The sequence below is a fragment of the Microtus ochrogaster genome, chromosome 4 (genome assembly GCF_000317375.1).
Source record: "Microtus ochrogaster isolate Prairie Vole_2 chromosome 4, MicOch1.0, whole genome shotgun sequence".
Lineage (NCBI taxonomy): Eukaryota > Metazoa > Chordata > Mammalia > Rodentia > Cricetidae > Microtus > Microtus ochrogaster.
Genome location: NC_022011.1, coordinates 24,694,057 through 24,721,920, shown reverse-complemented (window position 1 = coordinate 24,721,920; position 27,864 = coordinate 24,694,057). Strand labels below are relative to the sequence as shown.

The 27,864-nt window shown below is 46.1% G+C and overlaps 1 protein-coding gene across 1 annotated transcript in view; it reads left to right on the top strand.

Annotated features, from left to right (window-relative positions):
* Cdyl2 (chromodomain Y like 2) overlaps nt 1-27,864 on the top strand; it is a 181,247-nt gene that overhangs the window by 103,201 nt on the left and 50,182 nt on the right. Inside the window, exon 2 of the mRNA XM_026778658.1 lies at nt 22,943-23,522. Within this exon, the coding sequence (XP_026634459.1) occupies nt 22,943-23,522 (580 nt within the window). The remainder of the gene's footprint in view (nt 1-22,942; nt 23,523-27,864) is intronic.

Sequence of the window (27,864 nt, the reverse complement as noted above, 5' to 3'; positions counted from 1 at the left end):
TGGTCCTAGCATAGAGCAGGGCAGGGTTGGGGAGGGGTGCTGGGGGGCTGGGTCGTGCAAAAGAAAGACAGCCCTGCAGAAAGAGCTGGGGGAGGGGGGCTTGTGCTCTCTTCCGGGACAATCCGCCCCTGGATAGCACACACTCACCCGTCCAGATGGGATTCCTCAGCAACTCTAAAGCAGGAATTTTGAAGGATTGTCCTACTTTGTCTTGACCAAGTCTGGCAGTCATTTTCTTTTGTGTCTGCTTGTCCAGTTTGGATAGCATTCTGTAAGCAGTTGAGGCAAAGGAAGTTTTTTTTTTTCCCAAATGGCTAGCTTTTTTACATTGAAAGCAAACTCCATACGGAGGTTCTTTGATGCCCATCCACATTTTTAAAGTAAATTGGTTCTGCCAGGAGCAGACATGTCTCATCATGAATAGCCTTCTGTTATTAAAATGTTTTTAATTCCAGATTTTGTAGGTCTCTGAAGTGTTTGAAGACCATTTGTCTATTTAAAATATGTCTCTATTTGACCTTGAAAGCATACTAAACCTGGTCACAAATTTGATTGTTAAATGATTAACTACTAACCTATTTTTCTTAATTATCCAAAATAGTTTTTAATGACTAAAACTTTATGTTACATTTTTGAATGATCTACATAAGTACAGTTCCTTAAACAAGAGTAGAAACATGTATACAACGTAACAAATAACCTTAAATTTGTATCGGTATATAAAAATCCATATCAATATAGAATATTTGAGACTAGTGATTTTTCATAAGTAGACTCAACAATCCTTTTATCCCATCATTTCTGTACTATATCTTCCCTTCCCCCCCTCAGAATGAGATCCCTAAATCTAATCTCCTTTGTTTAGCTTTTTTTCCCTGACCATTACCAATAACGACTTATAACCACCCCCACAAATGATGACAAACATCTATAACCTACCTTAACCATAACCAGAAATGTTCAGAAACCACACACCCACTTCTTGGGAATCTGAGTGTTCTCTAGACTGTATCTTTAGGATACTCTTAGAAAACTGGGATAATGTCCAAGTCCTGGGAGAGCTAGTTGTATTATCTTTTTTAGTCTCTGTGTGATGGAAAAGTGTCGGGTTTATCTGAAATCCTGGCTGGAGTTGTGTGTGAGGCTGGGCCATCTTCGTTAGTAGCTTTGAAGTTGTTCTGGGTGCAGAATTTTGAGGAAACTGCAACAGAGATATTTTAAGGCTGGCTAACCTGGGCTACTTGTTTTATTGGTGTCTTGTCCTTTTTTTCCCCTGGAAATACATACAATTTTAAAGGTAACTTATATATCTGCTTTAACACAAGTAAGGAATGTGCATTGTGCACAAATCCATTAAAGATGATTTTTTTTGATATGTGTTTGAGCAGGTAAAAGGCATCTGTCAACTCTACAAATGATTGATTGGACTTTACACCCAAACCTCTATCCATGCCATATGAAAGGATGGCATGTAATAATAAGTCATGAGGATTCTATAGCCAACAAGGTTTACAATGTCTCATTCAGTCTTAGAGCTGTTTCTATGTAGAGGAATCACCATATATGTCACCTGTCATGTGGTGTTTCTTGGTTTCTTTTATGTTTGTTGCCAAGATTTGCAGAAGGTCTTACCCAATAAAATCTGATCTTTATTCATTTAAAAGAGAGCCATAATTTTTGTGTCCTATGGAAACAAAGTTATAAACTCCCCCCCCCCACGCCAATGTAACACATTTCCTGACTTCCATTCTGAAGCCTAGACATCTCTAAAGTTACAGGTTGGTTTAAATCAGGAGTCCCTTTCATAATCCAGTATCTCTCAGCAGCTGCAATTCTCACATCAGATTTAAAAAAAATCAAAGTCCAAAAAGCACCATAAAGGATCCAGATGATCCAGATGCCCTGTGTATTTCCCATCCTTATGTGGTTTATTTTTTATATTACTTTACTCTTTCTTTAAAGACTTTATTATTTTTAAATTAATTTTATTCTATATCTATTTTTCTTACTGTATCTGTTTAAAGGTTTTCTCAGTCTGGATTGCTTTACTGTATATCTGCAGCCTTCTCTGACTGTCTGAGCCAAGTATCAAACCCATGGCATGGCTCTGCACAAGGCACCGGCTGTCTCAAGCCCATAGGCAGTGACCTGGAGATCTGTCTCTGTACGTCACAGCCCACTTGAGAGACTGTGGGACTAGCAAGCCATGCTTGGCTCTGTGTTTCTGTGTTTGAATCTTTTAAAAAGCTTTCTCAGGTCCTGTGTGGAAATATGTGCCCCACATTGGATGCCATATATAGATGGAATTTTCTTTGGATTGCCAACTCACAAATAATGTCACAGAGACTTATTATTAATTATGAAAGCTCTCCCTATAGCTTAGGAGTCTTCCTAACTAGCTTTTATAGCTTAAATTAACCTATTTCTATTAATATACATTTTACCACGTGGCTTTTTTTCTTTTTTTCATTATGTATGTCCAGCTCCCCCCGTGTCTTGTTGGCATCTCCTGCATGCCTCAGTTATCTTTTTCTACTTCCTCTCTTTGCCTGGAAGTCCCACCTCTGCTTCCTGCCTAGCTATTGGCCATTTGATGTGGGAGTCCCCTCTGTGTGTTACTTGTATGGTTAACGAATAAAGAAACTGCTTTGGCCTGATAGGGCAGAACTTAGGTAGGCCAAGAAGACAGAACTGAATTATGGGAGGAAGAAAGTAGAGTCAGAGAGATGGCATGGATCTGCTGGAGATAGGTGTTGGGAATTTTACCTCTAGGTTTCGTCCCTGTTTGAGTTCCTACCCTGATTTCCCTTTTATGATGAACAGTGATATGAAAGTAAGCAAAATAAACCCTTTCCTCCCTAAGTCACTTTTGGTCATGACATTTCATCACAGCAACAGTATCCCTAACTAGAAGACTTATCATGGAACTCTTAAGGCTGTGACAAGGTCAATTTGACATTGGGTGGTGAAGACTGCCAAGGTCATGGTCTTTTCAATATGACCCAGACTCATCAAATGTTCAAAGGGATCTTCTGAAGTCTGGATTGAGCTTCAGTGTCCAAATGGAACCACCATTTCCATGGCTACCAGTTTAGCTCAGTGATCATCTGATTTAATACCACAAGATGATTTCAGCCTTCTGAAAGTTTGTCTACAAACAGCACATGACACTCCCATCAAACACTTGACTCTCCGTTGTGCTCACTGCCCCTCAGCTTGTCTCTGAATTCATCCATGTATTTCTCTACCCACACACCTAGTGCCTAGGAAGTGACTTCTGTGTGCCTGTATTGTATGGAACATTACAAGCATGAACAAATGCAGGAGAAGCCATTGGCCTCAGTACATCACAGGCCATAGCCACAAAGGACGTGGTGTCTGAAGAGATACGTTTGTTCAGGTAAATGGAGCCACTGAGGCCAGGGATTAACACTGAACCTGCCAGTAAACTCTTCTCTTTTGAGCAAACTAAAAAGAGACTGGGGAGGTGGCTGGGTTAGTGAAGGGCTTGCTGTGCAAACTTGAAAACTTGAGTTCAAGCCCCAGAGCCCATGTAGAAAACCTCAGAGCTAGAGAGGAGAAGATAGGAGGATCCCTGAGGCTTGCCTGCCAGCTTTCCTGGCTGATCAGTTCAGTGAAATGTCCTGCCTAAAAACAGTAAGGTGGAGAGCAATTGAGGAAGACACGGGACATCAACCTCTGTTTGACTTCCACTGATACACACATATGTGCACATGAAACACACACACAGACACACACACACAGATACACACACAGAGAGAGAGAGAGGGGGGGGAGAGAAGGAGAGAGAATCTGGAATTCATATGGTTTCTGATACTCACAGGGCTCTCCTCTTCCCTGTAAAAATTGGCAAAAAGTGTCTATCTGCCACCAAGGAAGCCAGCGTCCCTTTAGAATTGGGTGCTCCTGAGTTTGTGACACCCAGTGTATAGAAAATTGAGACCCGTCTTGCCTCTTACCAGATTTGGATGAAGGCAAACAGACATGTCAAGTGGGACATGATCATTTCTGTTGACTACATTTCCCATCCACCCCCAGACTATGCACTGTGGCTTACGGCTGCTGTTGTCACATGTACCTTTTACAGACCCTCGGATTTTTCTTTTCTAGTTCCTTGCTAAGAACATCAGAGTCCCTTTTCTTGTCCGTTTACAGCCACCCACCTTCTGTGTGGTAGAGAGAGATGTAGCTGCCCAGGGCTGCTGCTTCTGGAGATGGGCTTGCTTGTGCCTCTGGCATGTCTATAAACGTTCAGTTTTCTGCTTTAGTGATGAGAGTCAGCAGGGGCTCTGTGACATGTGCAGGAACCAACACCATTGAGGCACTGGCAGACGAACCAGAGGGACTGAGGAAGGTACACAGAGTTCACAGGGAAGGGATGGTTCACAGCAGAGGTTCCAGGCTGTTTCTAGGTGATCAAGTGATTGTTTTCGAGGATTGTCTGGACATTATTTTGAAACATATATTTTTAATGTATTTCATGGATCACAGGGAAAAGTGCTTTGGATTTTTTTGAAGGATAGAGTGAATGATTCTTACAACTCATTGTCCCCATTACCTCCTAACTTCACCATCTTTATACTTACGGATCGGTTGGTGGGTTGGATGAAACTGGTTGTCCTTAACCCACTGTTGGCTGAATAATGGCTGATTCAGGATGCTTTAGGGGTCTCTCATCCTCAGCACAATATTGAATATGGTCAGCTAAGATGTATGTCTTTTTGGGGACACGGGGCAAGGGGCCAAATTTGGCAATATAGGTTGCAATAGTTAGTTTTAACTGTCAGCTGGACACAACTTAGAATAACCTGGAGAGAGAAGTTAATGAGGGGTTGTGTAGATCAGGTTGGCCTGTGGGGGTTGTGTTGATTGTTCGTTGATGTAGAGTCAGCCCACTGTGGGTCTATAATGTGTGATGGGGGAGAAAGCCAGAGAAACGCAAACAAGTGAAACCATGTGTTTATAATCTCTCTGCTCTTGAGTATGGACATGATGCTTTAAGTTCCTGCCTTGACTTCTCCACAATAGTGGATTGTAAGCCAAATAAACCCCTTCTTCCCTAAGTTGCTTTTAGGTAGGTATTTATTACAGCAACAGAAATGACGCTGGGACCCAAGTGTGCAGTGGCTTGGGAAACTCTAGTGAGTTCAGTGAATAAGTAGTGTCTAGCTTCTGCCCTTTAAGCATCTGATTTTCAGAATAACAATCTGGGGGTGCTCTGATCTGAAAAGGGAAGGGAGGCCCAGAGAGGCGCACAACTTTGCCAAGCAGGTAGTGTTAATGAAACGCTAGGCGACAGGACTCAAAGCTCAAGATTTCCCTCTCTCTCCATCCCCGGTGCTCAGAGGAGGAGAACACTTTTACACATGGGAAAGCCCAGCTCTTTTATTAACTTGAAATGTTAATAAAAACAGTACTTCCAGGTAAGCACCCAAGAATTCCTTCCTTGCTGGCTCCCAGGTGTGTCTCCAGGCATGTCCGCCCACCCTCAGCCTCTGCATGAGCTGTCAATGTCTTCTTCCTCACAGGGGAGTGTAGGCAGAGTTGGAGATTCTGGCAGCATGGTTCAGGATCGGGACTTCCTACTTCCTGTGAAGAATTTTGGCTGACTCCATTGAATTTGTGTGGGAGTTCCCATTTCCAGACGGTTCTCTGGCTTATTCAAGAAGTTGATCTCTTGGTAGCTGCCCTGCCTAATAACTGCCCCTCCCACTTTGTGCCCACTGCCCCAGGTGCTGTCCAGAGCCATGCTCTTCTGTGGGTGTGTTGTACCCTTGGGTTTGCGTGCTATGAAGGGGCCTTAGTCTCCACATTCGCAGCCGTGCCCCAGTGTTGCAGATGAACCTTAGTGACAGACTGAGGTTACCCAGCCGTCTGTAGTCAGGGTTCACATTTAGACCATGACCAACGTGTGTACGCATGAGACCAAAATTCCAAATTGCTTCCTTCATGTCTTAAAATATCACCCTGGGTCTAGGGTATGTAGTGAGAGATTTCTGATTTTTAGCCAAATTGGAAGTTAGCATATTCTGAGTTCTCCCTGGTGACTTAGGTCTTTATAAACCTTAAAACATCGAGGCTGGAGAGATGCCTCCAGTGTTAACAATGTGAAGGCGAATTTAATTAATCCAGGCCAGTGGGTACAAGAAGACAATTTTAATATAAAAGCACACTCACACACCCGGTGGGGGCCAAAATGAAGGCGAATTTAATTAATCCAGGCCAGTGGGTACAAGAAGACAATTTTAATATAAAAGCACACTCACACACCCGGAGTTCCGCGATCCACAGTAAACCGGAAAACAGGAAGCGCTCCAGTCTCGCGTTCCAATTCATTAGTAAAAACATTCGCCCGAGGCTGTCCCGCCCCAAAAGGCGGGGTCTCTCTACAACAATGTGCATGGCTCTTGCAGAAGATCTGAGCTCAAGTTCCAGCACCCACAGCAGGTGGCTTTGTTATCGTGCCCTCAGGGGTCTCTTTCTGGAATGGGATTACTTGATCCAAATGCATAGGTATCGCTTGGCAAACGTCACCATATGATGACCAGAGAGTCTGTTCCAATTGATAATGCCGTATTGTCCCTTTATTAATCAAATAAACCAAGAAGGACACACAGCAGTAGCTCTCTGTTATAATGTGGCTTGGGTGCTCTGAGAAATCACCCTGGTGTCAGAATCATCGAACAAACAATTATAAGGCTCATGGGGAAAGGACAGGCAGGCCCCAGAAAACCTTTTTCTAGTCACACAGAAAAAAAATAAAAAAGTGGCATTACTTTTGCACATAGTAAACAGGAAACCTTTGAAAAGGACTCAGTCATGCCCTGTGGAAATGTGTGACCATGGATGGCTACAAGGTGGCAAAAATGAGAGACCATGACCAGATGTGGCAAGCTGAGGCAGCTTGTAGGTGTGATACGCATGTGTGAGTGTTTTGTGTGTTCCCACGTGGCTTGTTTCGTCTGGCTGGGACTTTCTACACTTACTGTCTCCCAACGAAATCAGACACAAGCAAATGGAAAACTCACCAGAGCACGGCTTGTTCCCTAATCTGTCAATCACATTGAAACAATTTTGGGATTCAAAACGAGTTTAAGTGGTCCCGGTGTACTTTTTCTGGTTGGATTTCCTCTTGTTTGGTTGGTGCCTGGCATTTCCTTTCAGTTTGCAAACAGGAGCTGGGTTGCCAGCAGGCTTTTCTTTTTCTTTTAAAAGGGAATGTAGACAGGTAATTGCCTTGTTTTGCTTCGTAGCCAGTGCATTTTTGTTTGCTAGAATATTTTCATGAGGATGGCATCCACTAAGATTCCATCATTGCTAGATGTGTGCCTCTCTGTCCTCATCCCACGAACCACAAACAGCTTGAACCGCCAGATGAGCCTCTCGCTCACTGCATCCATTAAAAAGGTCCATTCCTTCTATTCAAGCACATTAAAGGGAAGTCTGGCCTCTAGCTAACTGTCATTGATTGCCTGGTGGGTCCCTTGATGCCTTTTGCTATCTGGAGGATTAAACTGGGTTTTCTATTTGGTGAGATACTGAGCCTCACCCCTAGGAGGGGATGTCATTGGCCCTCTCCCAAGGCAGTAGTGGGGCTGTACCACGGGAATAGTGGTGACATTCCTCTTTGTTGTCATTGACACGTGTTCCTTGTGCACAGTACTGGGTTTCATGGGAACATTTTCCATAGAGGACATGATACGGGTTGATCATGTTTTCCCCACAGATTCTTCCCTCTGCCTTCTGTCTTCTCCCTCCCCCTAGTTCCCTTCACTCCCCTATGTCGTTTTGCTTCTGTGATATCATGTATGTATTATGTATGTATGTATGTATGTATGCATGTATGTATGTGTGATTTATCTTGTTGTTGTGATAAAATACACTGGCAGAATCAGCTGAATGGAGAAGGGTGTTATTTTGGCCCACAGTTCCAGGGTTTAGTCCACCTTGGCAGGGAAGTTCTGGAGCTTGAAGCAGCTGCTCACACCGTTTTGTCAGGAAGCAGAGAAAGTTGAACGCTGGTGCTCAGCTCACTTCTTTCTTTTCATTCAATCAGGGATGCTGCCCCCCACAGTTAAGATAGGTCTTCTGCCATCCGTTATCCTCATCTAGATAAACCCCCAGTGTGTGTGTGTGTGTGTGTGTGTGTGTGTGTGTGTGTGTGACTAATCCTGTGTTTGTGCACGCACAAACCTGTGAAGAGCAGTGGTTGACACTGGATGTCTTCGCCAGTCTTCTCCACCTTGTGTTTTGAGACAGCGTCTCTCACTGAACCTGGAGCTCACTGATTCAGTTAGCCTGGCAGCCAGGAGCTCCAGGAATCCTTTCCATCTTCCTTTTCTCAAAGCTTGACGTAGAAGCATGTGCTTTAGGGCCTCCCTTTTAAAACATGGGTTCTGGGGTATCCAAGCCATGCTCTTAGTATACCAGTATACCAAACACTTTCCAGACTGAGCTCTCTGCCAAACCCTCACCTGGTAAATATTGATGAGACAGTGGTGCCCTTATGTGACAGTGTCTTGAAGTATTATTCTTCAACCTGTGTGAGGGGCCAGAAAAGCTGCATTTCCTGAGCTCCCCGGGGCTGCCTCTATGCCAGCTGGATTTGGCTATTTGGTTAAAACAGGTCCCTTTTGTGTGCATACAAAAATTCTGCTAAGGTCAAGGAAGGGACCATGGTTTCAGCCTCGAGTCTCTGTACCTTGGATGACACTGCCACACCATCCAGAGGTTGGTGAAGACAACCTAAGCAAGCATCCTGTGCAGGACCATTTGATGCTGCTGCCTTGCCTAGGGCATTTAAAGTCATCAAACTAGAAGGACTTGTGAACAAGGATCATCTTGTTTAAGATGTTTTCCCCCACACTTATTTTTGTTGTGTAAAAATGTTTTATTCAGGCCTGAGTGTTGTTGTTAGGCAGAACCTCCAAGTTCCTACCTAGTCTGTGTGAGGTGGCCCTGGGGCGTGGAGTGGGTCATGGGAATTCATCAGCTCCTGTGCACCGTGTGAGTCCTGGCTCTACCTCCATCAATTCCTCGGTCTTCTCAGAACACAGCTGAGACAGCCTGCTTGTGCTCAGACCTTCATTTCACGGCTAGGAGAGACGTCTAGGACGGAGTCATCTGAGCCCCTTTGTCTGCCCTCGCAGCTTTACAGGAGGCCTTTCTTCCGCCTTGCTCCGATGCGATGACTTGATTGTCCGAACTTGAAAAGGCGCAGCTCCAAACCCGTTCCTTCCCCGCTTTTCAGTTTCTTGCCATCTCCCTCATTGCAGCTGATCCTTCACTGAACCCCTGTGCTTTACACTTTCTGCACAATGCTTGCTTAGTATTCGTGAGTTCTCGCCAAACACTATTTCATCTGACCCCTGAAATAAGCAGTAATACAGTCCCAGGAGAACTGGGGCTCGGGGAGGTGAAACTAGATGCTTTTGGTCTTTTTATGTGTCACAGAGTAGTAGAGCCTGGACCTAGGCTCACGTTAATCTGCCCAAGGCTAGAGCCTTGAAGCACCTAGTTTGAGAACATGGATCCAACTTTGCCTCCTAAATTCTGAGCTCATGAGCTCGTAGGAGTGTTGAGAAAAATGTGCCTTTTACAGATGTTTGATGTTCTTGGGACAGTTTGTTGATATGCTGTCGTGGAGCAGCTAGTGGGAATAATTGATTTGTGCTTCTTAAAATAATTGTGTGTGTGTGTGTGTGCGCACACACACACACATGTGCATGCACACACACACACACACACACATGTGCATGTGTGTGGTGTATGCCCACACGCGCACGTAGGCCAGGACACAACTTTGTGGAGACAGGCTTTTCTCCTTGATCTTTTCTATGGGTTTTGGTGTGGAACTCAGGGCATCAGGCTTGTACAGCAAGCATCTTCACCTGCTGAGCCCTTGTGCCAGCCCCACCTGCTCTAAGGAGTGTTCAGTCCCTCAGCAGTTGGGCTTTATGTCTGTTCCTGAAAGATACACAGGAGAGAAGAGTGAGCACTTTCCCATCAGTCTCCCCACGGGACACTAAGTTCCCTAACGTCCTAGACCAGGCCTTGGATGTTCAGTCTTCATCCCTCTGAAGTCTTAGCACTCTGTCCAGCATACAGTAGACATGCAATATGTGCCTTCCCCAGAAAATAAACCAGGTAAGGTGGGGGGAAGATAGTTTTGATATTTATTGTTAAGACAAGAGGGACTAAATAGGTCCTAACAGAGGTGCCCAGGTATGGCCATGGGCTGGGTTGACTGCCTGTTTTTTATGAGCAGTGTTTTATTGGAACACATCAATAGCTATCTATCTGTTGCCTATTTCTGGTTGTCTCTTCGCTTCAAGGCTGCAGTCAAGGGGTTACGACGGAGACTGTATGGCCTACCAAGCCTAAAGTATCTGCCATCTGTGCTTTCCCAGAGCAAGTTTGCTGAGCACTGGGTAGCAATCGTTGGCTGGACGCAGTCTGGTTTAGTGGTTGATGGGGAATCTGGGCAGAGGAGTGGGTTAGCAGGAGTCCGGACCTGAGTCTGGGGGAGCAACAAGCTCGTAGTTCTCCATGTTTGCTCATTCATCGCGTGCCTGTTATTTCCGTCTTTTGTCATAGGCATTAGGGTTATCAACTGGAATTGGTGTCCTGCTGCAGAGGGTCCACCATCTAGCTGGGGAGATAAAACTCTGATTTTTAAAGTGTGAGCCTCTATTTGTGTGTCTGTGGAGAGAAGGGCCACTCGTAAGTACAGGAAAGTAGAGGACAACAATTACCCTACTCTTAAGAGAGCATTCTTGTAACACCCTTGGCTTTCTGTTTGCTGGTGTGTGTGTGTGTGTGTGTGTGTGTGTGTGTGTGTGTGTGTGTGTGTGTGATAATTTTATAAGTAAGTTTTTATATCCCAGTTAATATTTCCTCTTATCCTTTTTCTGTAGAGATGTATGTGTGTGTGTATTTAACGTGACCGACATAATATAAAATTTAAATTTTATAGCATAGTGTATCAGTGATAGATTTATTGCATCAAGACAATGGCAGGTGCTCGCCCCTCATGATTAGCTGTGAGTTGACTGGTTTCTCTGCTGGCCTAATCTGGGCTCACTCAAGCAGGAGGGATGGAAGGTTCCATAGCATGACAGACTGGTTGCTGGTTGGGACTTCTGTGTCCTCTGTTGTGCTAGAATGGCATTCTCCAATGGTGGCCTTAGGTCAGCAAATGAGGAGTTAAGAGCAGAAAGCTGCCGCAGGGCTAGCTCTGTCCCAGCTTGTGAGTGTGACACCACGCCCATCACATTCCATTTGTTAAGGCAAGGCCCAAGAGCAGTCCGTAGTCAAGGGCCAGAAAGTACAGCCCATCCCCTGGTGGGAAGGGATGCAACACGGAGTTACCAAGGGGTGTGGGTGTCCAAAGGATGTTTTACCATGAACATAGTGTTCCATTTGATGGGTTTATGTGTGTGACATGAAAGAGAGATAGATAGAGAGACAGGGACAGAGGTGTGTGTGTTTAGGTATTCTGACTCTTGAAACCATTTGGAAGTAAACTTTAAAGGCCACACTATTTCCTCCACTGTGAAATAAGTGTCTTTCTCCTCCACTCCCATTTATTTATCCCAGTACACCTTCCCAAACCCTTCCATCCGATAGGCAGCCGGATGTTCCTCTTCTATGAATTACATCCCCTAATTCTCTCAGGGACGTTCCCAGGCTTGTGTTCTCTCTCAGTTGATCTATTTTTCCTGCTCTAGCGCTACCCTCACGATGCTGGTGGTTTTTTACAATCGTGCTTAATTATGTAATTGGGGAACTGCTTTCCCGCTATGCTTTTTCAAAGACTTCTTGTCTATTTTTGCTTAATTCTCCCAGTGGTTCCCAAGAATCATTCTGTAGTATTCTGGAAATGGACTCCCTGGGATTCTGACTGTAATTGCATTATATTTATTGATCAATTTGTCGTGAACTGGCAGCATTAATATATTAAGACTTTCTACCCAGCAGCACCATGGGATCACCCCCATTCATGTAAGCTTCGGAAAGATCACTGAGTAGAGTCTCGTGGTTTACCCGCTTAGTTTCCCAATATTTCCTGTGAGAGAGAGGAATTATGTCCCTCTTCCTGAAGGATGGGGAACCAGCTCCTCCCTATTAGATCAGCTCATGAGTTAAAAGTGTCGGAAGAGACTCTTTAAAGGTATGTGCACTTCCTGGTTCTCCAGGAGCTTTCTCCGCTACAGATAGCAGTGTTCTCTTGGTGAGTCTGGCTTTTCTCCTTCTTCTTTTAAGAATATTTTAGAATTATTGCTGTATTTGTGAGTGTGTATAGTGTGTGTAAGGGTGTGTGTGTGAGTGTGAGGGTGTGAGAGTGTGTGTGTGAGTGCATGGTGTGTTTGTGAGTGTATGGTGTGTTTGTGAGTGTATCGTGTGTGAGTGTGCATGACATGTGTGTGTGAGGGTGTGTGTGTGTGTGTGTGAGTGCATGGTGTGTTTGTGAGTGTATCGTGTGTGAGTGTGCATGACGTGCGTGTGAGGGTGTGAGAGTGTGCGTGTGTGATGCATGGTGTGTGTATGAAAGGCATGAGTGTATGTATATGTTTGTGTGTGTAAGGTGGTGCACACATGATGCTTGTGGCATCAGTTCTCTTCTCCTTTTTACGTGGGTGCTAGAAATCAAGCTCACATCTCCAGGCTGGGTGGCACATTTTTTAAACTGGCTGAACCACCTCTTTGCTCTTTGATTCTCTTTTTTAAAAAAACTTTTATTATTGGCATTATTCTAAAAGGAATATTTTTTCCTTCTGTCACCTTGCTTGTTCATTCTAGACCTTTCTATAATGGCATTGTGAATGTTTTTGGCTTTTCATGCTGCTCAGTCTCTGTCATGGCAGCTCACCTTTGTGCTTGTAGTATGGACCACAGGTATTGCATATAGGAAGGGGCATGGGTGTGTGCCAATGAAATCTTATCTCTCTAAACCAGCATTGAGCCATATCCAGGCCATACTCTGCCAGCTACAGATTATTTAATTTATTTGTTCTAGACACCTAGAGACATTTACTGTACTTTGAGGTCATAATGGATGACCCATGGTAGTTGTTTTTGAAAGGGTCCCAGCTCTGGTCATGGGCAGCTGCTCCTTCATTCTCTCATCATGGTGGGCATCGCAGGACTCTGCTCCAGGTTCATTTGGTGCACAGCCTGTCTGGGGATTCTCTGGGGGACGCTGGTTTCTTCTGTTGGAGAATCATGGATATTCTAAGTGTGTTTACAGCTGCTGGGTGTCTCTGCTTCTAGCCCTTCTCAGAGTTCGGGTGTAGGAGACACACAACCCACTGCACCCGTAAGCATGTTTATGTATTTATAAGTGTTATTATATATGACTCCATCACCTGTGGAGAACCTGACTCCTAAAGCCTCCGGTTTATTCACTCATGATGTGTGTTCATAGGTATGTGAACATATACTAACACATATATAACACATATGTGTCATACACACACATTAATGTATCCCCATCTTTTTTTTGGTTTTTTTTTTCGAGACAGGGTTTCTCTGTGGTTTTGGAGCCTGTCCTGGAACTAGCTCTTGTAAACCAGGCTGGTCTCAAACTCACAGAGATCCTCCTGCCTCTGCCTCCCGAGTGCTGGGATTAAAGGCGTGCGCCACCACCGCCCGGCTCCCCATCTTTTTTGTATACGTATGAGAAGCAAATTTACCAACTAGCGTCTGTTGTTTGTGTCAAATCCTGTGTATGGTCATTGCCTGTATTTTACAGTTAAAATGCTTTATTTTCTTAAAATTATGTGGGCAGCTCCTTTCCCCTCTCCCCTTCATTCAGATGACATCACATCTTTGTGCCACTGTGAGAGTCAGTTGTCACAGACATCGTTCCGTTCTGGTTCCCCCTGGCATTCTGACTGATTTGTGTGCGCAGGCAGGGCTCAGTGGCAGGTGTTTTCCTCAATCATGTTTCTCCTTATATTTTTGAGACTTGATCTCTCAGTGAACCTAGAGCTGACTGACGTTTGGCTAGACCGGCAGGCCAGCAAGGCCCTGTCTCCACCTCCCCAGCTCACTGTATATGGGTTTATGTGGATTCTAGGAATGCAAGATTTGGGTCCTTAAACTTGTGTGGCAAATATATTAATTAATTATCTTCACAGCCCACCCTCAGCTATTTTTTTTCAAAATACATATATTAAAGATCACTTTGTGATCTATACATAGTTGTGTTGGCTTTGACACCTGTGTAGAGTCACACGATCCCTGCCACCGTCCTGTAGGGCATTTCCATCACATAAAAAGTCCCGTTGTGTAGCTCTGTGCAACCATCCCTCCACAGTGGCTTCTGACACCCACAGATCTCCCCATCTCTGTGGCTTTAGTTCTTCCCAGGAGGTCATACAAATGGAACTACGTAGCCCTTTGAGTCCATCTTCTCCCATTGTGTAGAATGAATTTAAGATTGACTCTGGCTGCTGTGAGAATCAGTGGCTTGCTGCCTTTCATTTCTGAGTGGTGGTTAGTTCTGTGAATTCCCTTCAATTTGTGTATCTGCTTCCTTGCTGAAGGATTGCTGCTAATTCGAGATCGGGGCAGTTATAAACAATGCCGCCGTAAGTATGCACACACACGTTTGATTATTTTTGGTGGGCATTATATTTAGTCTCATTTCTCCTTTTTTTAACTTTTCTCCCCCTGGCTCCTATTTCTTAATGTTATTTTGCTTTTAAGGTCATTTTTTGTACCATTTGTATCCTTTGACTTAAGATGCCCATTTCCTCTTTCCACGCCTGTGGGTCTTCACCTTCAGTAAACCTGCACATCTTAAGTGTTAGAGTGACTGACAGGTGTCTGTCTCACCACTGTTTCTATAAGAGTTTCTCTATCTCAGAAACTCTTCTGGTGGCTCTTGTCACTGTCTCTCTCGTGCTGTTCCACTCTGTCCTCACTGAGACTTTGGTCCCAGGGCTGAGTTTTACCTGGTTCCCAGTCTCTCAGGTGTACCTCTCAGTGTCCCGAGCCTTTGCACATGAGCCGAGAGCCTGCACTTCTCAATTTTCTTGTCTTCGCCAAGTGTCCCCTGCGTGGATATAATACCATTTATTCACTTTCAAAACTATTTCCTTGTTCAGTTTTCTGTCTGCTCCAGAGAAATGTTCTTGTCATTTTGGGGATATATTTGTTTTTCCTGAAGGCAGAGACCCCCCCTTTTTTTTCAAAATATTTGCAAGCATATTAGGCTGCATTCTAGAGTCTCACTGAATCTTCTTGTTTCTCACCAGCCCACATATATGTATGTATATCTCCTGTGCTGTGTGTTTTTCTCAACACAACACAAACAAATCTTTGGGAAGAGGGATCCTCAGTTGAGGAAGTGCCTCTATCAGATTGCCTGTTACAAGTCTATGGGGTCAGTTCTTTGGTTAATGATTGATCTGGATGGGTCCAGCCCACTGGTATCAGGGGGAGGTAAGCCATGGTGAGCAATCTAGTGAGTAGCATTTCTCTATGACCTTAGTTCCTGCCTTCAGCTCCAGGTTCCTGCCTTTAGTTCCTGCCCTGAAGTCTCTCAGTGGATTGCAACCTGGGAGTTCTTTTTTTTTTTTTTGGTTTTTCGAGACAGGGTTTCTCTGTGGCTTTGGAGCCTGTCCTGGCACTAGCTCTTGTAGACCAGGCTGGCCTCGAACTCACAGAGATCCGCCTGCCTCTGCTTCCCGAGTGCTGGGATTAAAGGCGTGCGCCACCACCGCCCAGCAACCTGGGAGTTCTAAAATGAAATAAACCCTTTCTTTCTCTAGGTTGATATTGGTCATGGTGTTTATCACAGCAAGAGAGCACAGGAGGACATTTCCTTTCTGTACCTTCTTGAGGTTAAATTTACATTTATTTATTTGTGTTTGTGTGTGTGTGTGTGTGTGTGTGTGTGTACATGGAGATCAGAGGACAACTTGTAGAAGTTAGTTCTCTCCTCCCATGTGGGTTCCAGGGATTGAGCTCAAGTCATTTGCCTTGGCTTGGTCTTGCTGCCCCTCCCGACCTTGTGAAGTTGTAAGATTTAGTCTGTAAGTCAGTTTCTGAAGCGTAAGTTTGAGCCATGATTTTGAAAGTGGGTAATTTGTACTTTGCTCCCTAAAACAGGAGACAAGATCCTCCCTCTTTGCCTCAGAAGACTTCTCAGTCAGTAGTTAAGAGTATTACAGTTCACAGTGTTCGTCTACCTCTGTGAAGGTGCCTGTGTGTGTGTGTGTGTGCTTGTACGTGTGTGTGTGTGAGTGTGTAGACATGAGTATGGTTGCCAGAGATCGATGCTGACTGTCTTTGTACATGACTCTTCACCCCCCCCCCTATTTTGTGGAGACATGTTCTCTCACTGAACCTGGAGCTTATCCTTTTGGCCCCATAGGTTATGAAGCAAGCCCTGGGATTCCTCTGCCTTTCCCCCTTTACCTCAAAGAACTGGGGTTACAGGTGTGTTCCACCACACCTGGAAACTGGCTTTATATCAGTGCTGGGAATCCAAAGCCATATCCTTGAGCTGCATAACAAATGCTTTGTCTACTGAGATATCTCCTGTAACAGGCTTTTTTGGACCATCGGCTTCCAAATCATGACACAGAGACTTATCAATTATAAAAGCTCAGCCTATAGCTTAGGCTTGTTTCTAACAACTTATAACTTAGCCCATTTCTATTCATGTATGTGCTATCATGTGACCTCTCCTCCTGCATGTCTTGCTCCCTCCCCAGCTAGCAACTCCTCTGGCGTCATGAGTCTGGGAATTCTTTGGTAAGAGATCCTGCATACCAGAGATATTATAGTTTTCTCTTCTGCTTTCTCTGGGGTTCTAGGGTTGAACGGAAAACCTAGGATGGGGAACGTGATCGAGGGTTAGGGAGAGTGGACTACAGGGCATGCTGCATATTCCCAGGAGTGTCAAGATTGGGAGGCTAATCTAACCATGTAAAGGTGCTGCAGGTGTGTGGGTAACCTTGGCATGCCCGGAGAGAAGGGCTCTGAGGGTGCAGACACTTCCTCTGTTGGCCTTGTCAGGTGGGGCCCACCACACACATTATGGGTTGTATAAAAGGCATCCATTGGAGAGATGGGGCCTGAAGCCAAGGTACTGTGGGCCATTCCGAGCTCTCTGATGCTCGTCAGAGGTGGGGCCTGTGCATGATCCTTAATCTCCAGGAGCTTCATTTTGTTGTCTATAAAAGAGAAAATAAAATGATCTCACTGGGCCATTTTGAAGATGAACTGAGTTAATACATTGGGATCGTGTACAACAGTGACTGACTGGACAAATATCAGACATTGTTTTTATTGTGTTTGTCTGCCAGGAGGAGGCTGGGAAGCAGGGGGCCTGGCCCCTCGTGGGAGTCGCCTGGATCTAAATTCTCTCTTCCCTTCAGCATCTTTCAGCCTTGTCTAGCTACTTCTTCCCAGAAATTTATCCGAGGAAGCTTCGCGTCTCTGCCTTTGTCTGTCCCGGGCCTCTTACCTTCCTCCCCAGTGCACATCCCTTGCTCTGTCTTACACATCACCTGGCACTCACTCTCTGTGCCCTGTGGTTTTCTGCTGGACATGGTGTGGCCTATCCAGTGAATCTTATCTGTGAAGCCATTTCCTTCTTCATGCCTCCCCCTGAATATTGATGGCCCACAGAGTTGATGCCTGTCCTATAGCTTCCTGCTGGTCATGTGTGGTTATGGAATCCAGTGACCCTGAATTCAAATATTTTTATTAAGAAATTTTTAAATATGGTCTTTTCTCATTTTACATAGCTATCCCCATTCCCATTCCCTCCCCTCCTCCTGCTCCACTCTTCTCTCCACACCCCCATCCACTCCTCAGAAAGGGTAAGGCTTCCCATGGGAAGTCAACAAAGCCTGATATTTCACTTCAGGGCAAATCTTGATTCCCCACCTGTTGGATGTGTGGTGCAAAGAAGTCATCACCTTCCCTGAGCCTCAGTCTCCCCACTTGTCAAGTGGTGAGAATTATGCCCCGCTGAAAGAGTGGGCACTGAAATGAGATCGAACACTTTATTTGTGATTAACGTAATTCCTAGCACTGCCATCATTATTATTCCTAATGGGACAGTCATCCTGGGGTCACCATGACACAGGTAATGATTGCATGAGGACCTCCCTGTCCCCACCTGCAGTAGCATCACCCCGAGTTAGCTGGGATCAGAGAGCATAAACGTTAATTAACAATTTATTTGAGCCCTAAGGAATAGTTCAGCATCTCATATTGCTCATCTCTGAAAAAAAGGAGCCTGTGGAATGTGGGCATGCCAGCTCTTCTGATACCATTCACGTGTTTGAGTGCATATAAGTCCAAGGAGATTGCGTTGGCAATTCCCCCATTTGCAAGGACTGAGCTCTAGATAAAGCTGGTGGCCTGTACAGGTAGGTGACGTGTCAGGAGATGGGATTGTCCAGACTAGGGTCACGCCTCTGCTGTCAGAAGGAGTGAGAAGTTGGGAGACAGGACAGAGGTGGAAGGGAGGAGTTCCAGCAAAGTAAGATATCTCAGGTAGGAAATCTTAAAATCACAGGCAAGGTCAAGTCTGGGTGACTTGAGCCTCAGCCAGCAGAGAAAGAAGCACCAAGGAGAGTGAGTCACCAGAGATGACAGTGGCCAAAGAATAGTGAGATGCTTGGGGTCATCTTTCCTCTTGCTCCCTGGAGGCATTTTGGTCTTTCAGGAAGAGCTATTGTTTTTTTTTTTTTTTCAAAACCTGAAAAGTACCTTTCTTGGTTTGTTTTAAAGACCAGACAAAGCCATATAAAGCAGTTCTGTCCACTGGCTTCACGCACAGGAGAGCGGTCCCGTTTGATCTCAGGTGCTGTGGGCTTCTGACTGTGCTCCTCTGTATTGCAACTCTTCCTCCCCTCCTCCCCGGATTGTTGGTGCTGATATTCTTTCTTTCACACATGGAGAAACTGAGATCTCTAGTGATTGGGCAAGTTTCCAGCCATAGGACTAGAGGGTGGCAGGGTTTTGTTTGTTTGTTTGTTTGGTTTTGGTTTTCTGTATTTCTTTAAACAGCAGGATACTGGGGTGATATTATTAAGTTCTATTTAAAGTTGGTATTGAGTTAGTTTACGTGTTCAGTGGCTTTGTGGGTGGGACCGGAGTGGAAGCTGTGGACTGTTGAAGCCTTCTGTAACTTGAAGAGAGCAGAAATAGCTCCCCCCCCCAGTGTGGGATCCTGCCATCTAGACTCTGCACCCTTCTCGACAGCTCCTGGATTCTTCAGCAGCATTGCTGTGTCCAGCTATCTTCTGTACTTGGAGAGATGTATCCAAGTCGGTAGACACTCACTTCTCCTTGGGGAGGAGCTGATTGTCACCTGAGGTCATTTTGTGCAAGGCAGGGAAACATTCTGATCATAGACACCAGCAAGTGTTGTGGTCATAGGAGGCTGTACAAGATTAACTAACTTGTATTGTGGACTGTGAAAACTCTTATTCATGTGTTATCCACAGTCATCCAGTGAGATCGGCCAGTCACTTTCTCCTTGCTCTTTGCTCTGTGAGTCACCGTAGGCCTAAAGACATTTATAAATGAGTTTAGAAATACATGATAGAGTTTTATAGGAGTCTTGTTATAAAGCCTTGGCTCTTAATATTATCTGACTTCATTTTAATGTGACTGCTGTCCATCTGCCCATCACTTCATGACCTCAACCCTCTACCCATTCTTTACCTGTCAACTGTCTATTCATCCATCAGTTATCCTTCCATGGATCCATCTATCCATCTATCCATCCATCCATCCATCCATCCATCCATCCATCCATCCATCCATCATCAATCTACCCAACCAGCTATCATTTATGCAGCTACCCATCCATCCATGCCTTCATCCACCCATGCATCCATCTATTTGACCATCTATCCATCATCCATTCATTTAATCATGCTTTCCCATTCATCATCTCCCCAACCACCATCATTTACCCCAGCTCCCCATCCATCTATGCATTCATCCACCCTTGCATCTATCTGTCTATCTGTTTGTCCATCATCTGTCATGATCCTCTTAGCATCCATCAACCCACCCACCTGCATATCCACCCACCGTGTAACATTGTCTTCTGCTTTATCTGGGGGAGGAATCCCTTCAGTGCAGGAGTTAAACCTATACTTTCTAGAGCAGAGACCACCATTCTGTTAAACACCCCTTAGCTCCCAAGAGCTGCATATTTGCTAGTTACAGTCTAGGCGGGTGTCCTTGGGCATGCTGCCATTCCAGACACTGCCAAGCTGCTTATTACCTTTTCCTATTCTATCAGCTGCACAGAGTCTCTCCCCACAATGTCCTCAAAGGAAACAAAGCTGCAGGCTCTCAGCTTCCTGAGGTGTTATTATGATTGACAGGCAGCACCTTTGACCCCGCAGGTTGGGGGCAGGATGAATTGGTCCCAGGTGTAATTTAAAATAGAAGAACTGTTATTGAGTTTGTGTGATTTATGCAATGCATCTAAAACAGAGTCTTGTAAGGAAGGAAATTGTAATAGAAAGAGGTGAATTCAAGTAGAGACGAGTCAATTAAGGAGCCAGTTAAAATTGTCCGAGAGGCAGTATTATTACGAGGAGGTGTGACCTAGCTAGATCCGGATTTATGAAGGCGGAGCAGTGAAAGTCACCTCGTTACTTTCCATAGCTCCTGTTATATGTTCACCACCCAGGGAGATGACCACAGTTCATGAAACTTCAACCTGTAAACATGCAAAGCCAAAGGGCCCCTTGTATCTAGTACTATACAACCATTGCTGCGCTCACCGCACCCCTTCTCCCTTCTGTATTCTCTTTCCTAAGCTTCAGGAGTGCTGTCTTTGCTGGTAGTTCAGTTCCAGTGGATCGGACTTTCATCCTGGAATGAATTGTGTGGACACTGAAATGTACGGGTGAAGAGTAGGGGCGTGGCTGCATGAGAGGGCACTAACTTAGCCTTCACGAGGTCCTGGGTCCAGTAGCATCCATGGAAACAACAACAACAACAACAACAACAGAAATATGTTTGAATGTAGTGTTTTAAAATTTCTCATGAAAATTGAGTGCCTGGGGGCTGAAGGGCAGAGCTCTTTATATAGAATAAGGTAGCCTCAAATCCACAAATCTGCCCATTTCAACTTCCCAAGGGCTGGGGCTCGAGGCATGCACCAGCACATTTTTAAAATGATATATACTTTTATTAATTTTTGAGAATTTCATACAATCATAAGATATATTTTGAACACCCCTGCTTCTCTCCCTAAGTCCTCCAAGATCCACCTCCCATCCTCCATCCTTCCCAACTTGGTGCTCTTTCGCTCTCTGTTTTAGAACCTACGGAGTCCAGTTTGTGCTACCCATATATAAATGGGCGTGGGCCTTCCATTAGAGTTGGGTCACTCTACTAGGGGTCACACCCTTGCAGAAAACCAGCTCCCTTCCCCAGAAGCTGTCAACTGTCAACAGCCCCTCATCTGGGGACGCTTGTGACCCCCCCTCTGTCTCCATGCTGGAGTATTGACTGACTTGATTTTGTGTGGGTGATCACAGTTGCTATCCATTCATGAGCTCAGTGGTTCTGTCATGTCATGTGGGAGGTCCTTCTGTCTACATGTTGATTTTATTGGTTAATGAATAAAGAAAACTGGCTTGGCCCATAGCATGAGAAGAGGAAGGTGGAGTTAGAGGAAGCCATGGATCCGCTGCCTGAGACAGACGCTGAGAACTTTAGCTGGTGAGCCACAGCCACGTGGCAATATACAGAATAATAGAAGTGGGTTAGTTTAGGATATGAGTTTAGCCAGAAATTGGCCAAACAGTATTGCAAATAATATGGTTTCTGAGTGGTTATTTTCGACTGGGTGGCCAGAACAACAACAACAACAAAAAAAACCCTTCCCCCGATAGTCGTGTCCAGGGGACTTTATTTCTCTCAAGTTCTCCTCCAGTCTCTGGCTCTTAACTTCTGCCCCCTCTTCCGTGATGACACTTGAGCCTTAGGGGGAGGAAGTATGATGCAGGAGTCTCATTTAGAGCCGAGCACTTATTATTACTCAATTAATATTACTTATTTTTTAAGAGTAGAAATCCTCGTCAGATGGATCTTTCAAAGTCTGCTTTGCAACCCCGAAAACAAGAATCTCTAGAGAAACCCTGTAGTGCTATCTCAACAAAAGGGAGTGAGGGCGGATGCAGGATACCACCTATGGGATATAGCCTGAAGAGGCACCATAGAACATCATGACTGTGATGCTTTAGTTTTGAGTGGGAGGGGCAGGGCTGTGAAGTCCAACCCAGGGCCTCTTGTCTGCATGGCAGGTGTTCTGCAGCTAGATTAAACCCCCAGCCTTTCAGCCATGTTCTCAAACAAGCCAGCTCTCTCCCTAGCACTTGCTGCCTGGAATTGACTAGATTGAAGACCCTTACTCAAAATAGGAAGTACCGGAGCCTCAGAGAGCAAAGGCTGTGCAGTTTGTTTTATGATCTTGTAAGGCTGGCAGCCACCCAGATAAAGTGCAAGTGTTTTTCCAGAGTACATGGGACAGTCTTTTCTATAAACCTGAACCCAAGGCTATCATTGAAAGCCAAGTCATCTGGGAGGTCGAATATTACATGTCACCTGCCACATCCAATGCTTATCTATTTCTCAGCCAAAGCTCCACACGGCTTCATCTCTACATTTGCATCCTTGTCTGTCTTAAAGCTTCTCCAGTGCATGGCCTTGCCATGTCTGTAGAGGATCAGGCAAGCTTTACTGTTAATAATTTTCTACTCTAAAAGCTCTAGCATGGGTGTCGGGGGCTCTTCCAGCCGATGTTCGCGGGGACTCAGTGTCTGCCTGTCCATCTGTAGCTGGACCTAAGATGGCCTGAGGCACTTTGGAACAAGGATGGTGATGTCCTGCTTCTCACTGTCTTGTCTTGCCTTCTCAGGTCGAAAGGATTGTGGACAAGAGGAAGAACAAGAAGGGGAAATGGGAATATCTCATCCGATGGAAAGGCTATGGCAGCTCCGAGGACACGTGGGAGCCAGAGCATCACCTCCTGCACTGCGAGGAGTTTATTGATGAGTTCAACGGGCTGCATGTGTCCAAGGACAAGAAAGTGAAGTCAGGAAAGCAGGCTGCAGCCTCCAAGCTCCTCCGTGACACCCGCAGCCCACCAGTGGAGAGGCTCCCCCACAGGCCCCTGGAGCCCGGCAAAAGCAAATCAGCTTCCCACAAGCGGAAACGTATCAACTCTCCCCTGTCCAGGCCCAAGAAGGGGTCTTCAGGGAAGGCCCCTGGGGCCACTAAGTCTGTGTCCTATAGGACTACTCCCAGTGGCTTACAAATCATGCCCATGAAGAAGGCTCAGAATGGCTTGGAGAATGGAGATGCTGGTTCTGAGAAGGAGGAGGTGCACTTTGGAAATGGGTCCCATCAGCTGGATTTGGATTTGAGTGACCAGGTTGGAGAACAGGATGCCAGCGACTGTGATGGGACCCACTCTGCGCTGGTGGAGAACGGAGTCGGTTTGTGGCTTTTCTCTCTCTTGGGGTTGGCTTTGGCTGTTGCCAGCAGTTTTGTTGTTGTTTGAAATAGGATCTTAGGTAGCCCAGGTTGGCCTCAAACTCACTAAGTATTCTAGAATGGCCTTAACCTCCCTATCCCCCGCCTCTATCTCCTGAGTGTTGGCGCTCTAGACAGGCACTGTTATACCCTGGCTTAGGTAGAGGCGGAACACAGGACATTATTGCATGTTAAGTAAGCACTCTACCAACCATGCCACCTCTCTAGTCCCTTGATCTGATTTTTCTTTCAATCTAGGGAAACACATAATCCACACCTCCTGTTTGACTCTTAGCGACTGTTAATACTCTGCCTTTGTCTCTCACATCAGGGCCGTGTAAACTTGACCTCACACCCATGTCTGCCATTAGATACCTTTTCATTTGGGAATACCCAGCCACAGATGCTCAGGTGGGGCCTGTGATGGCTTACAAAGGCCTAACTATAGCTAGGTCTGCCATCCTAGCCACGTGGGATGCTGAAGAAGGAAGCTTGCAAGTTTAAGGTCGCTCTGGGCTACAGGTTGAGTTCATGGCCAGCCTGAGCCACTTAGTAGGAGATCCTGTAATGTAAAGAGGGCTGGGGGCATCCAATCCTCCGTGCTGTTATATACAGAAAGAGAGAAAGAGAGTCCCTCATACACTGTCGGACACCCACAGCCGTGGCCACCACACCAGATCTACATCCCGGAAGGCAGCTCAAGAATTCTCACACCCCGAACACAGGGGTCATCCACAGAGGGCCAGCACCTCCCATAGGTCTCACTCACAACCTTGCTTGTGATCTTATAGTGACCAGAGAGGGGGCCACCTGGGGGCTACTCTTCCTTCCAGATTTCCAGGTGAAGCTCACCACCCCAACACATGATGGGAGATGTCTTCCCTGCTGGTGTCACATAGGTGATGGACTTCATTTCTTTATCATGTCCTGCTTCAATGTAGTCAGGATGCTGTCACAAAATGACCGAGACTAGGTCACCATGGAAACGTAATCCTCACAGTTCTAGGGACTGGAAAGTCCAAGATGGAGCAGGCAACAGCCGGGGCTGCTGAGGGATGTTCCTTGTAATGGAGCACGGCTTCTAGCTATGTGCTTATTTGGTGGTTATGACAGCCTACCTCCTTTCATGCTTCTGTGTTTAATTTCTTTATAAAGTCTCTGTGTTTAGACCAGGCTTGCCTTGGACTCACACTGTTGCCCAGGCTAGCCTGGAGCTTCTCTTATAAAGTCATTAATCCCATTCAGGATAGTAGAGTTCTCATGACTGTATCCTCTCCTACAGACTCTGCCTCTTGATGCTGCTACATGGGGAATTAGGGTTCAAGATATGACTTTCAGGGGAGGGGGAACCCCAACACCCAGACTGTAGTGGGTCCTAAATGCAGTTAAAGCCCCATCCTGTGCCTGCTGTCTTTCCTGCTCCTTTCTTCTCTGACTATGCGGCTCACATTAGATGGTCGATTTCCTCCCTCCTACAGTCTCCGGAAGCAGAATTAAAGGAGGAGGCCGTGACCTGTGTGACTTCAGCTTCCCATGCTGAGACTTCCTCAGTGGCCAGATGGCTCCTTAGCAGAGACCTCAGTGGCCTGTATCCTTGGGCAAGCTGTGTGTTCCCGTTCCATACCTCCTTTTATTTCTCAAACACTTTTGTATATACCTGCAGGCAGCATCTTCATCTTTGGGGGATCAGATCCCCAAGCCTCGGGCTTCAGGAAATACTTTCTGGGTACACAACAATCTGTGCCCAATGTGCAGGGCCCTCAGATGGCCCTGATGGAATGATTGTGTGTACATGTGTGAACAGGGCTGCTTGGATGCGGGTGATGTAGCAGCTGGCTGGACCATGAGGCAAGTTCATCAGGGATAATGCTAAGTGTGGGGTCTGGACCATTCTGAGCATGCTCCATCGGGGAGAGCTTGCCATCACTTAGAGGTTCCTCCTGCTCCAGAGAGGAATTTCACCCTAACACAATTTATTTAGGCGTCTGCCCCAGCCTGACTCATGTTTCCGTCTGGGGATCCCCAGTGCTGCTGTGCTGTGCCTCAAGCATATGGAAGCGCTGTTTGTTTGAAACATTCATCTCTTGGGGGAGAAGTAGCTTGTGTAAATGAGGCTTGGCATAAACACCCGCGTTTGATGTTCCCGTGACAGCTGCCAGCAGTTGCAGGATCCCCTGTCGATGCGGGAAGGGAGGCAATGGGAAACCTCTTAGGCTCTCCGGGTACAGGCGCAGGAGCCTGGGCGGGAGCCCAGCAGCTGAGCCACTGATACACTCTACCAGGCCTGCAGCTTCCCCAAGAGCAAGGAGGGGCATGAGAGGTGACTGACTGACTACCAGACAGCAGTGTGGAGCACAGAGGGAGTATCTCCCCGCTTGTGCTGTCTTCTCCGGTGGAGTGGAACCACTAGCCATTTGCACTGGGTTGAGCTACCTTGAATGATGACCCGCTAATAGGGCCTGGTGCTCCATCATCTGGGAAACTAGCGTGGCCTACCTTCTGAAGTCTTTGGGAGTTTGCAGCTTTTCTGGACCATCCTCCTCCTTGGTCCCTTATCTCTCTACCTTCCTCGGATAGTGTACATCCACACATCCAAGAGCCCCAGCTGGAACAGAGGGAAAGGAGCCGCCCACCTCTATTGTGTTTGCGGCTGTTCCAAATCCTTCTGTTTAATTATATCCTTTCGTGTTGGTGCCCGAAGCTCCCATGAGGAGAAGACTGTTGGTCTCATATTTCCTATGTGTAATATCCCCTGGGCACCTGTGACAAATGCAGGCAGAGCCCACAGGGTCTGAGGTACTGAGTCTTGGATGGAGTCCAGAAGACCAGATCTTCCCAGGCACCTCGGTGACTTCCGTGTTTCAGGCGTCATACCAGGATGAGAGGGTGATGTCGTTTCCCGTCAGGCACTAGCACCCCTTAATTCAGTTCTGATCCTTGGAGCATCTGTTCAGGATCACTGCCCTGCTGGGTGCTAGAGTAGAGAGAGGCAATGAGGATTCAGGGGTTCATCTTTTATGACTTACAATCTACCCTCTGCTACACTGATGGCCTCTGGCTGAGAGTTGACCTGAGCTGACTCCATAAACAGAGTCATGTGTAGGACATGGAATGGCTTTGCCATATTTACATACAAGTTTCCTGTCGTCACGAGTATGAGAAATGCCCCCAGACACAACTACCCTTTAACACTTTTGTTACAACTAGCTTATTATCCGGGTCTGTCAAGAACTCAGGAAAGGGGAGGCAGAACCCTTGCAAAGAGGGTAGTCTGAGATTCGTAGACAAGACCCCATACGGGAAGTGCTGTCATTCTGGGTCTTTCCAGCAAGGAGTTAGAGGTGCACTGAGACCCAGCATCTCCATTCATATGTCTGGCTAGAGGGAAGATTTCCTGAGGGCTACAACTACATCTAGGTCGGACATTGGCTATTTCCCTTCTGGGCCTTCACACCAAGGACCTCCTGCAGCACAGGAGTCCCCCCTTTGCCCTGCAGAAAGGGTCAGAGGGCTCCTGGCCGCACCTCATGGCAGTGCTTTGGGATGGGGTGTTGGTTCTTATATGGTTCTTACTTATAAGTGACAAGTTCTACTTAGAGAAAAGTAGCTTATATAATACACTTCCCATTGACTGTGGACTTCCTTATGCTATAGGGACAAACCAAAACCAGGGCCTCAGTGGGTGGCACATGTTGGTTTCACACCACGCCTCTCCCTGCTGAAGCTTGTGATGTATATGCCGTGGCTCAGTGTCCCGTCTCTATTCTGATTCTTCTCCTGTAGTGACAAATGGCTTTGTGGTTCAGGGACCATCTGCCTCAGTGTCCCTTTGGGAGCTTGTTAGAATGAGCTCCGCCCCATCTGATGAATGGGGACGGGGGCAGGTGTGAGTCACTCCTGTCAAACCATGAGTTTTCATAGCTGAGTGTGGATGGCCGCCCCCGCGGACATGTGTGGTTGTGAGCGATGGCTCATAGGTCCCTCACTGCTAGATCTGTTCTTCACATTTTAAACTTGTAACAGCGTGGTTTTATAAAGGTCTCTTCCTTGCCTGTGCACTTCCGACAAGGATTCTCTCTCTCTCTCTCTCTCCCAAGGATTCTCTTTCTCTCCCTCCCTCTCCCTCTCCCCCTCTCTCTCCAAGGATTCTCTTCCTCCCTCCCTCCCTCCTGTTTCTTAAGAAAGACACACTTTAGTTGTGACTAGAAGCTGGCTGCTTAGGGAGCCCCCCTCTCCTGTTATGCCAGGAGAACTCCTTTGTCTTGGCTATTCACGGAAGTCACAGCCTGGTTCTTTGACAGACTA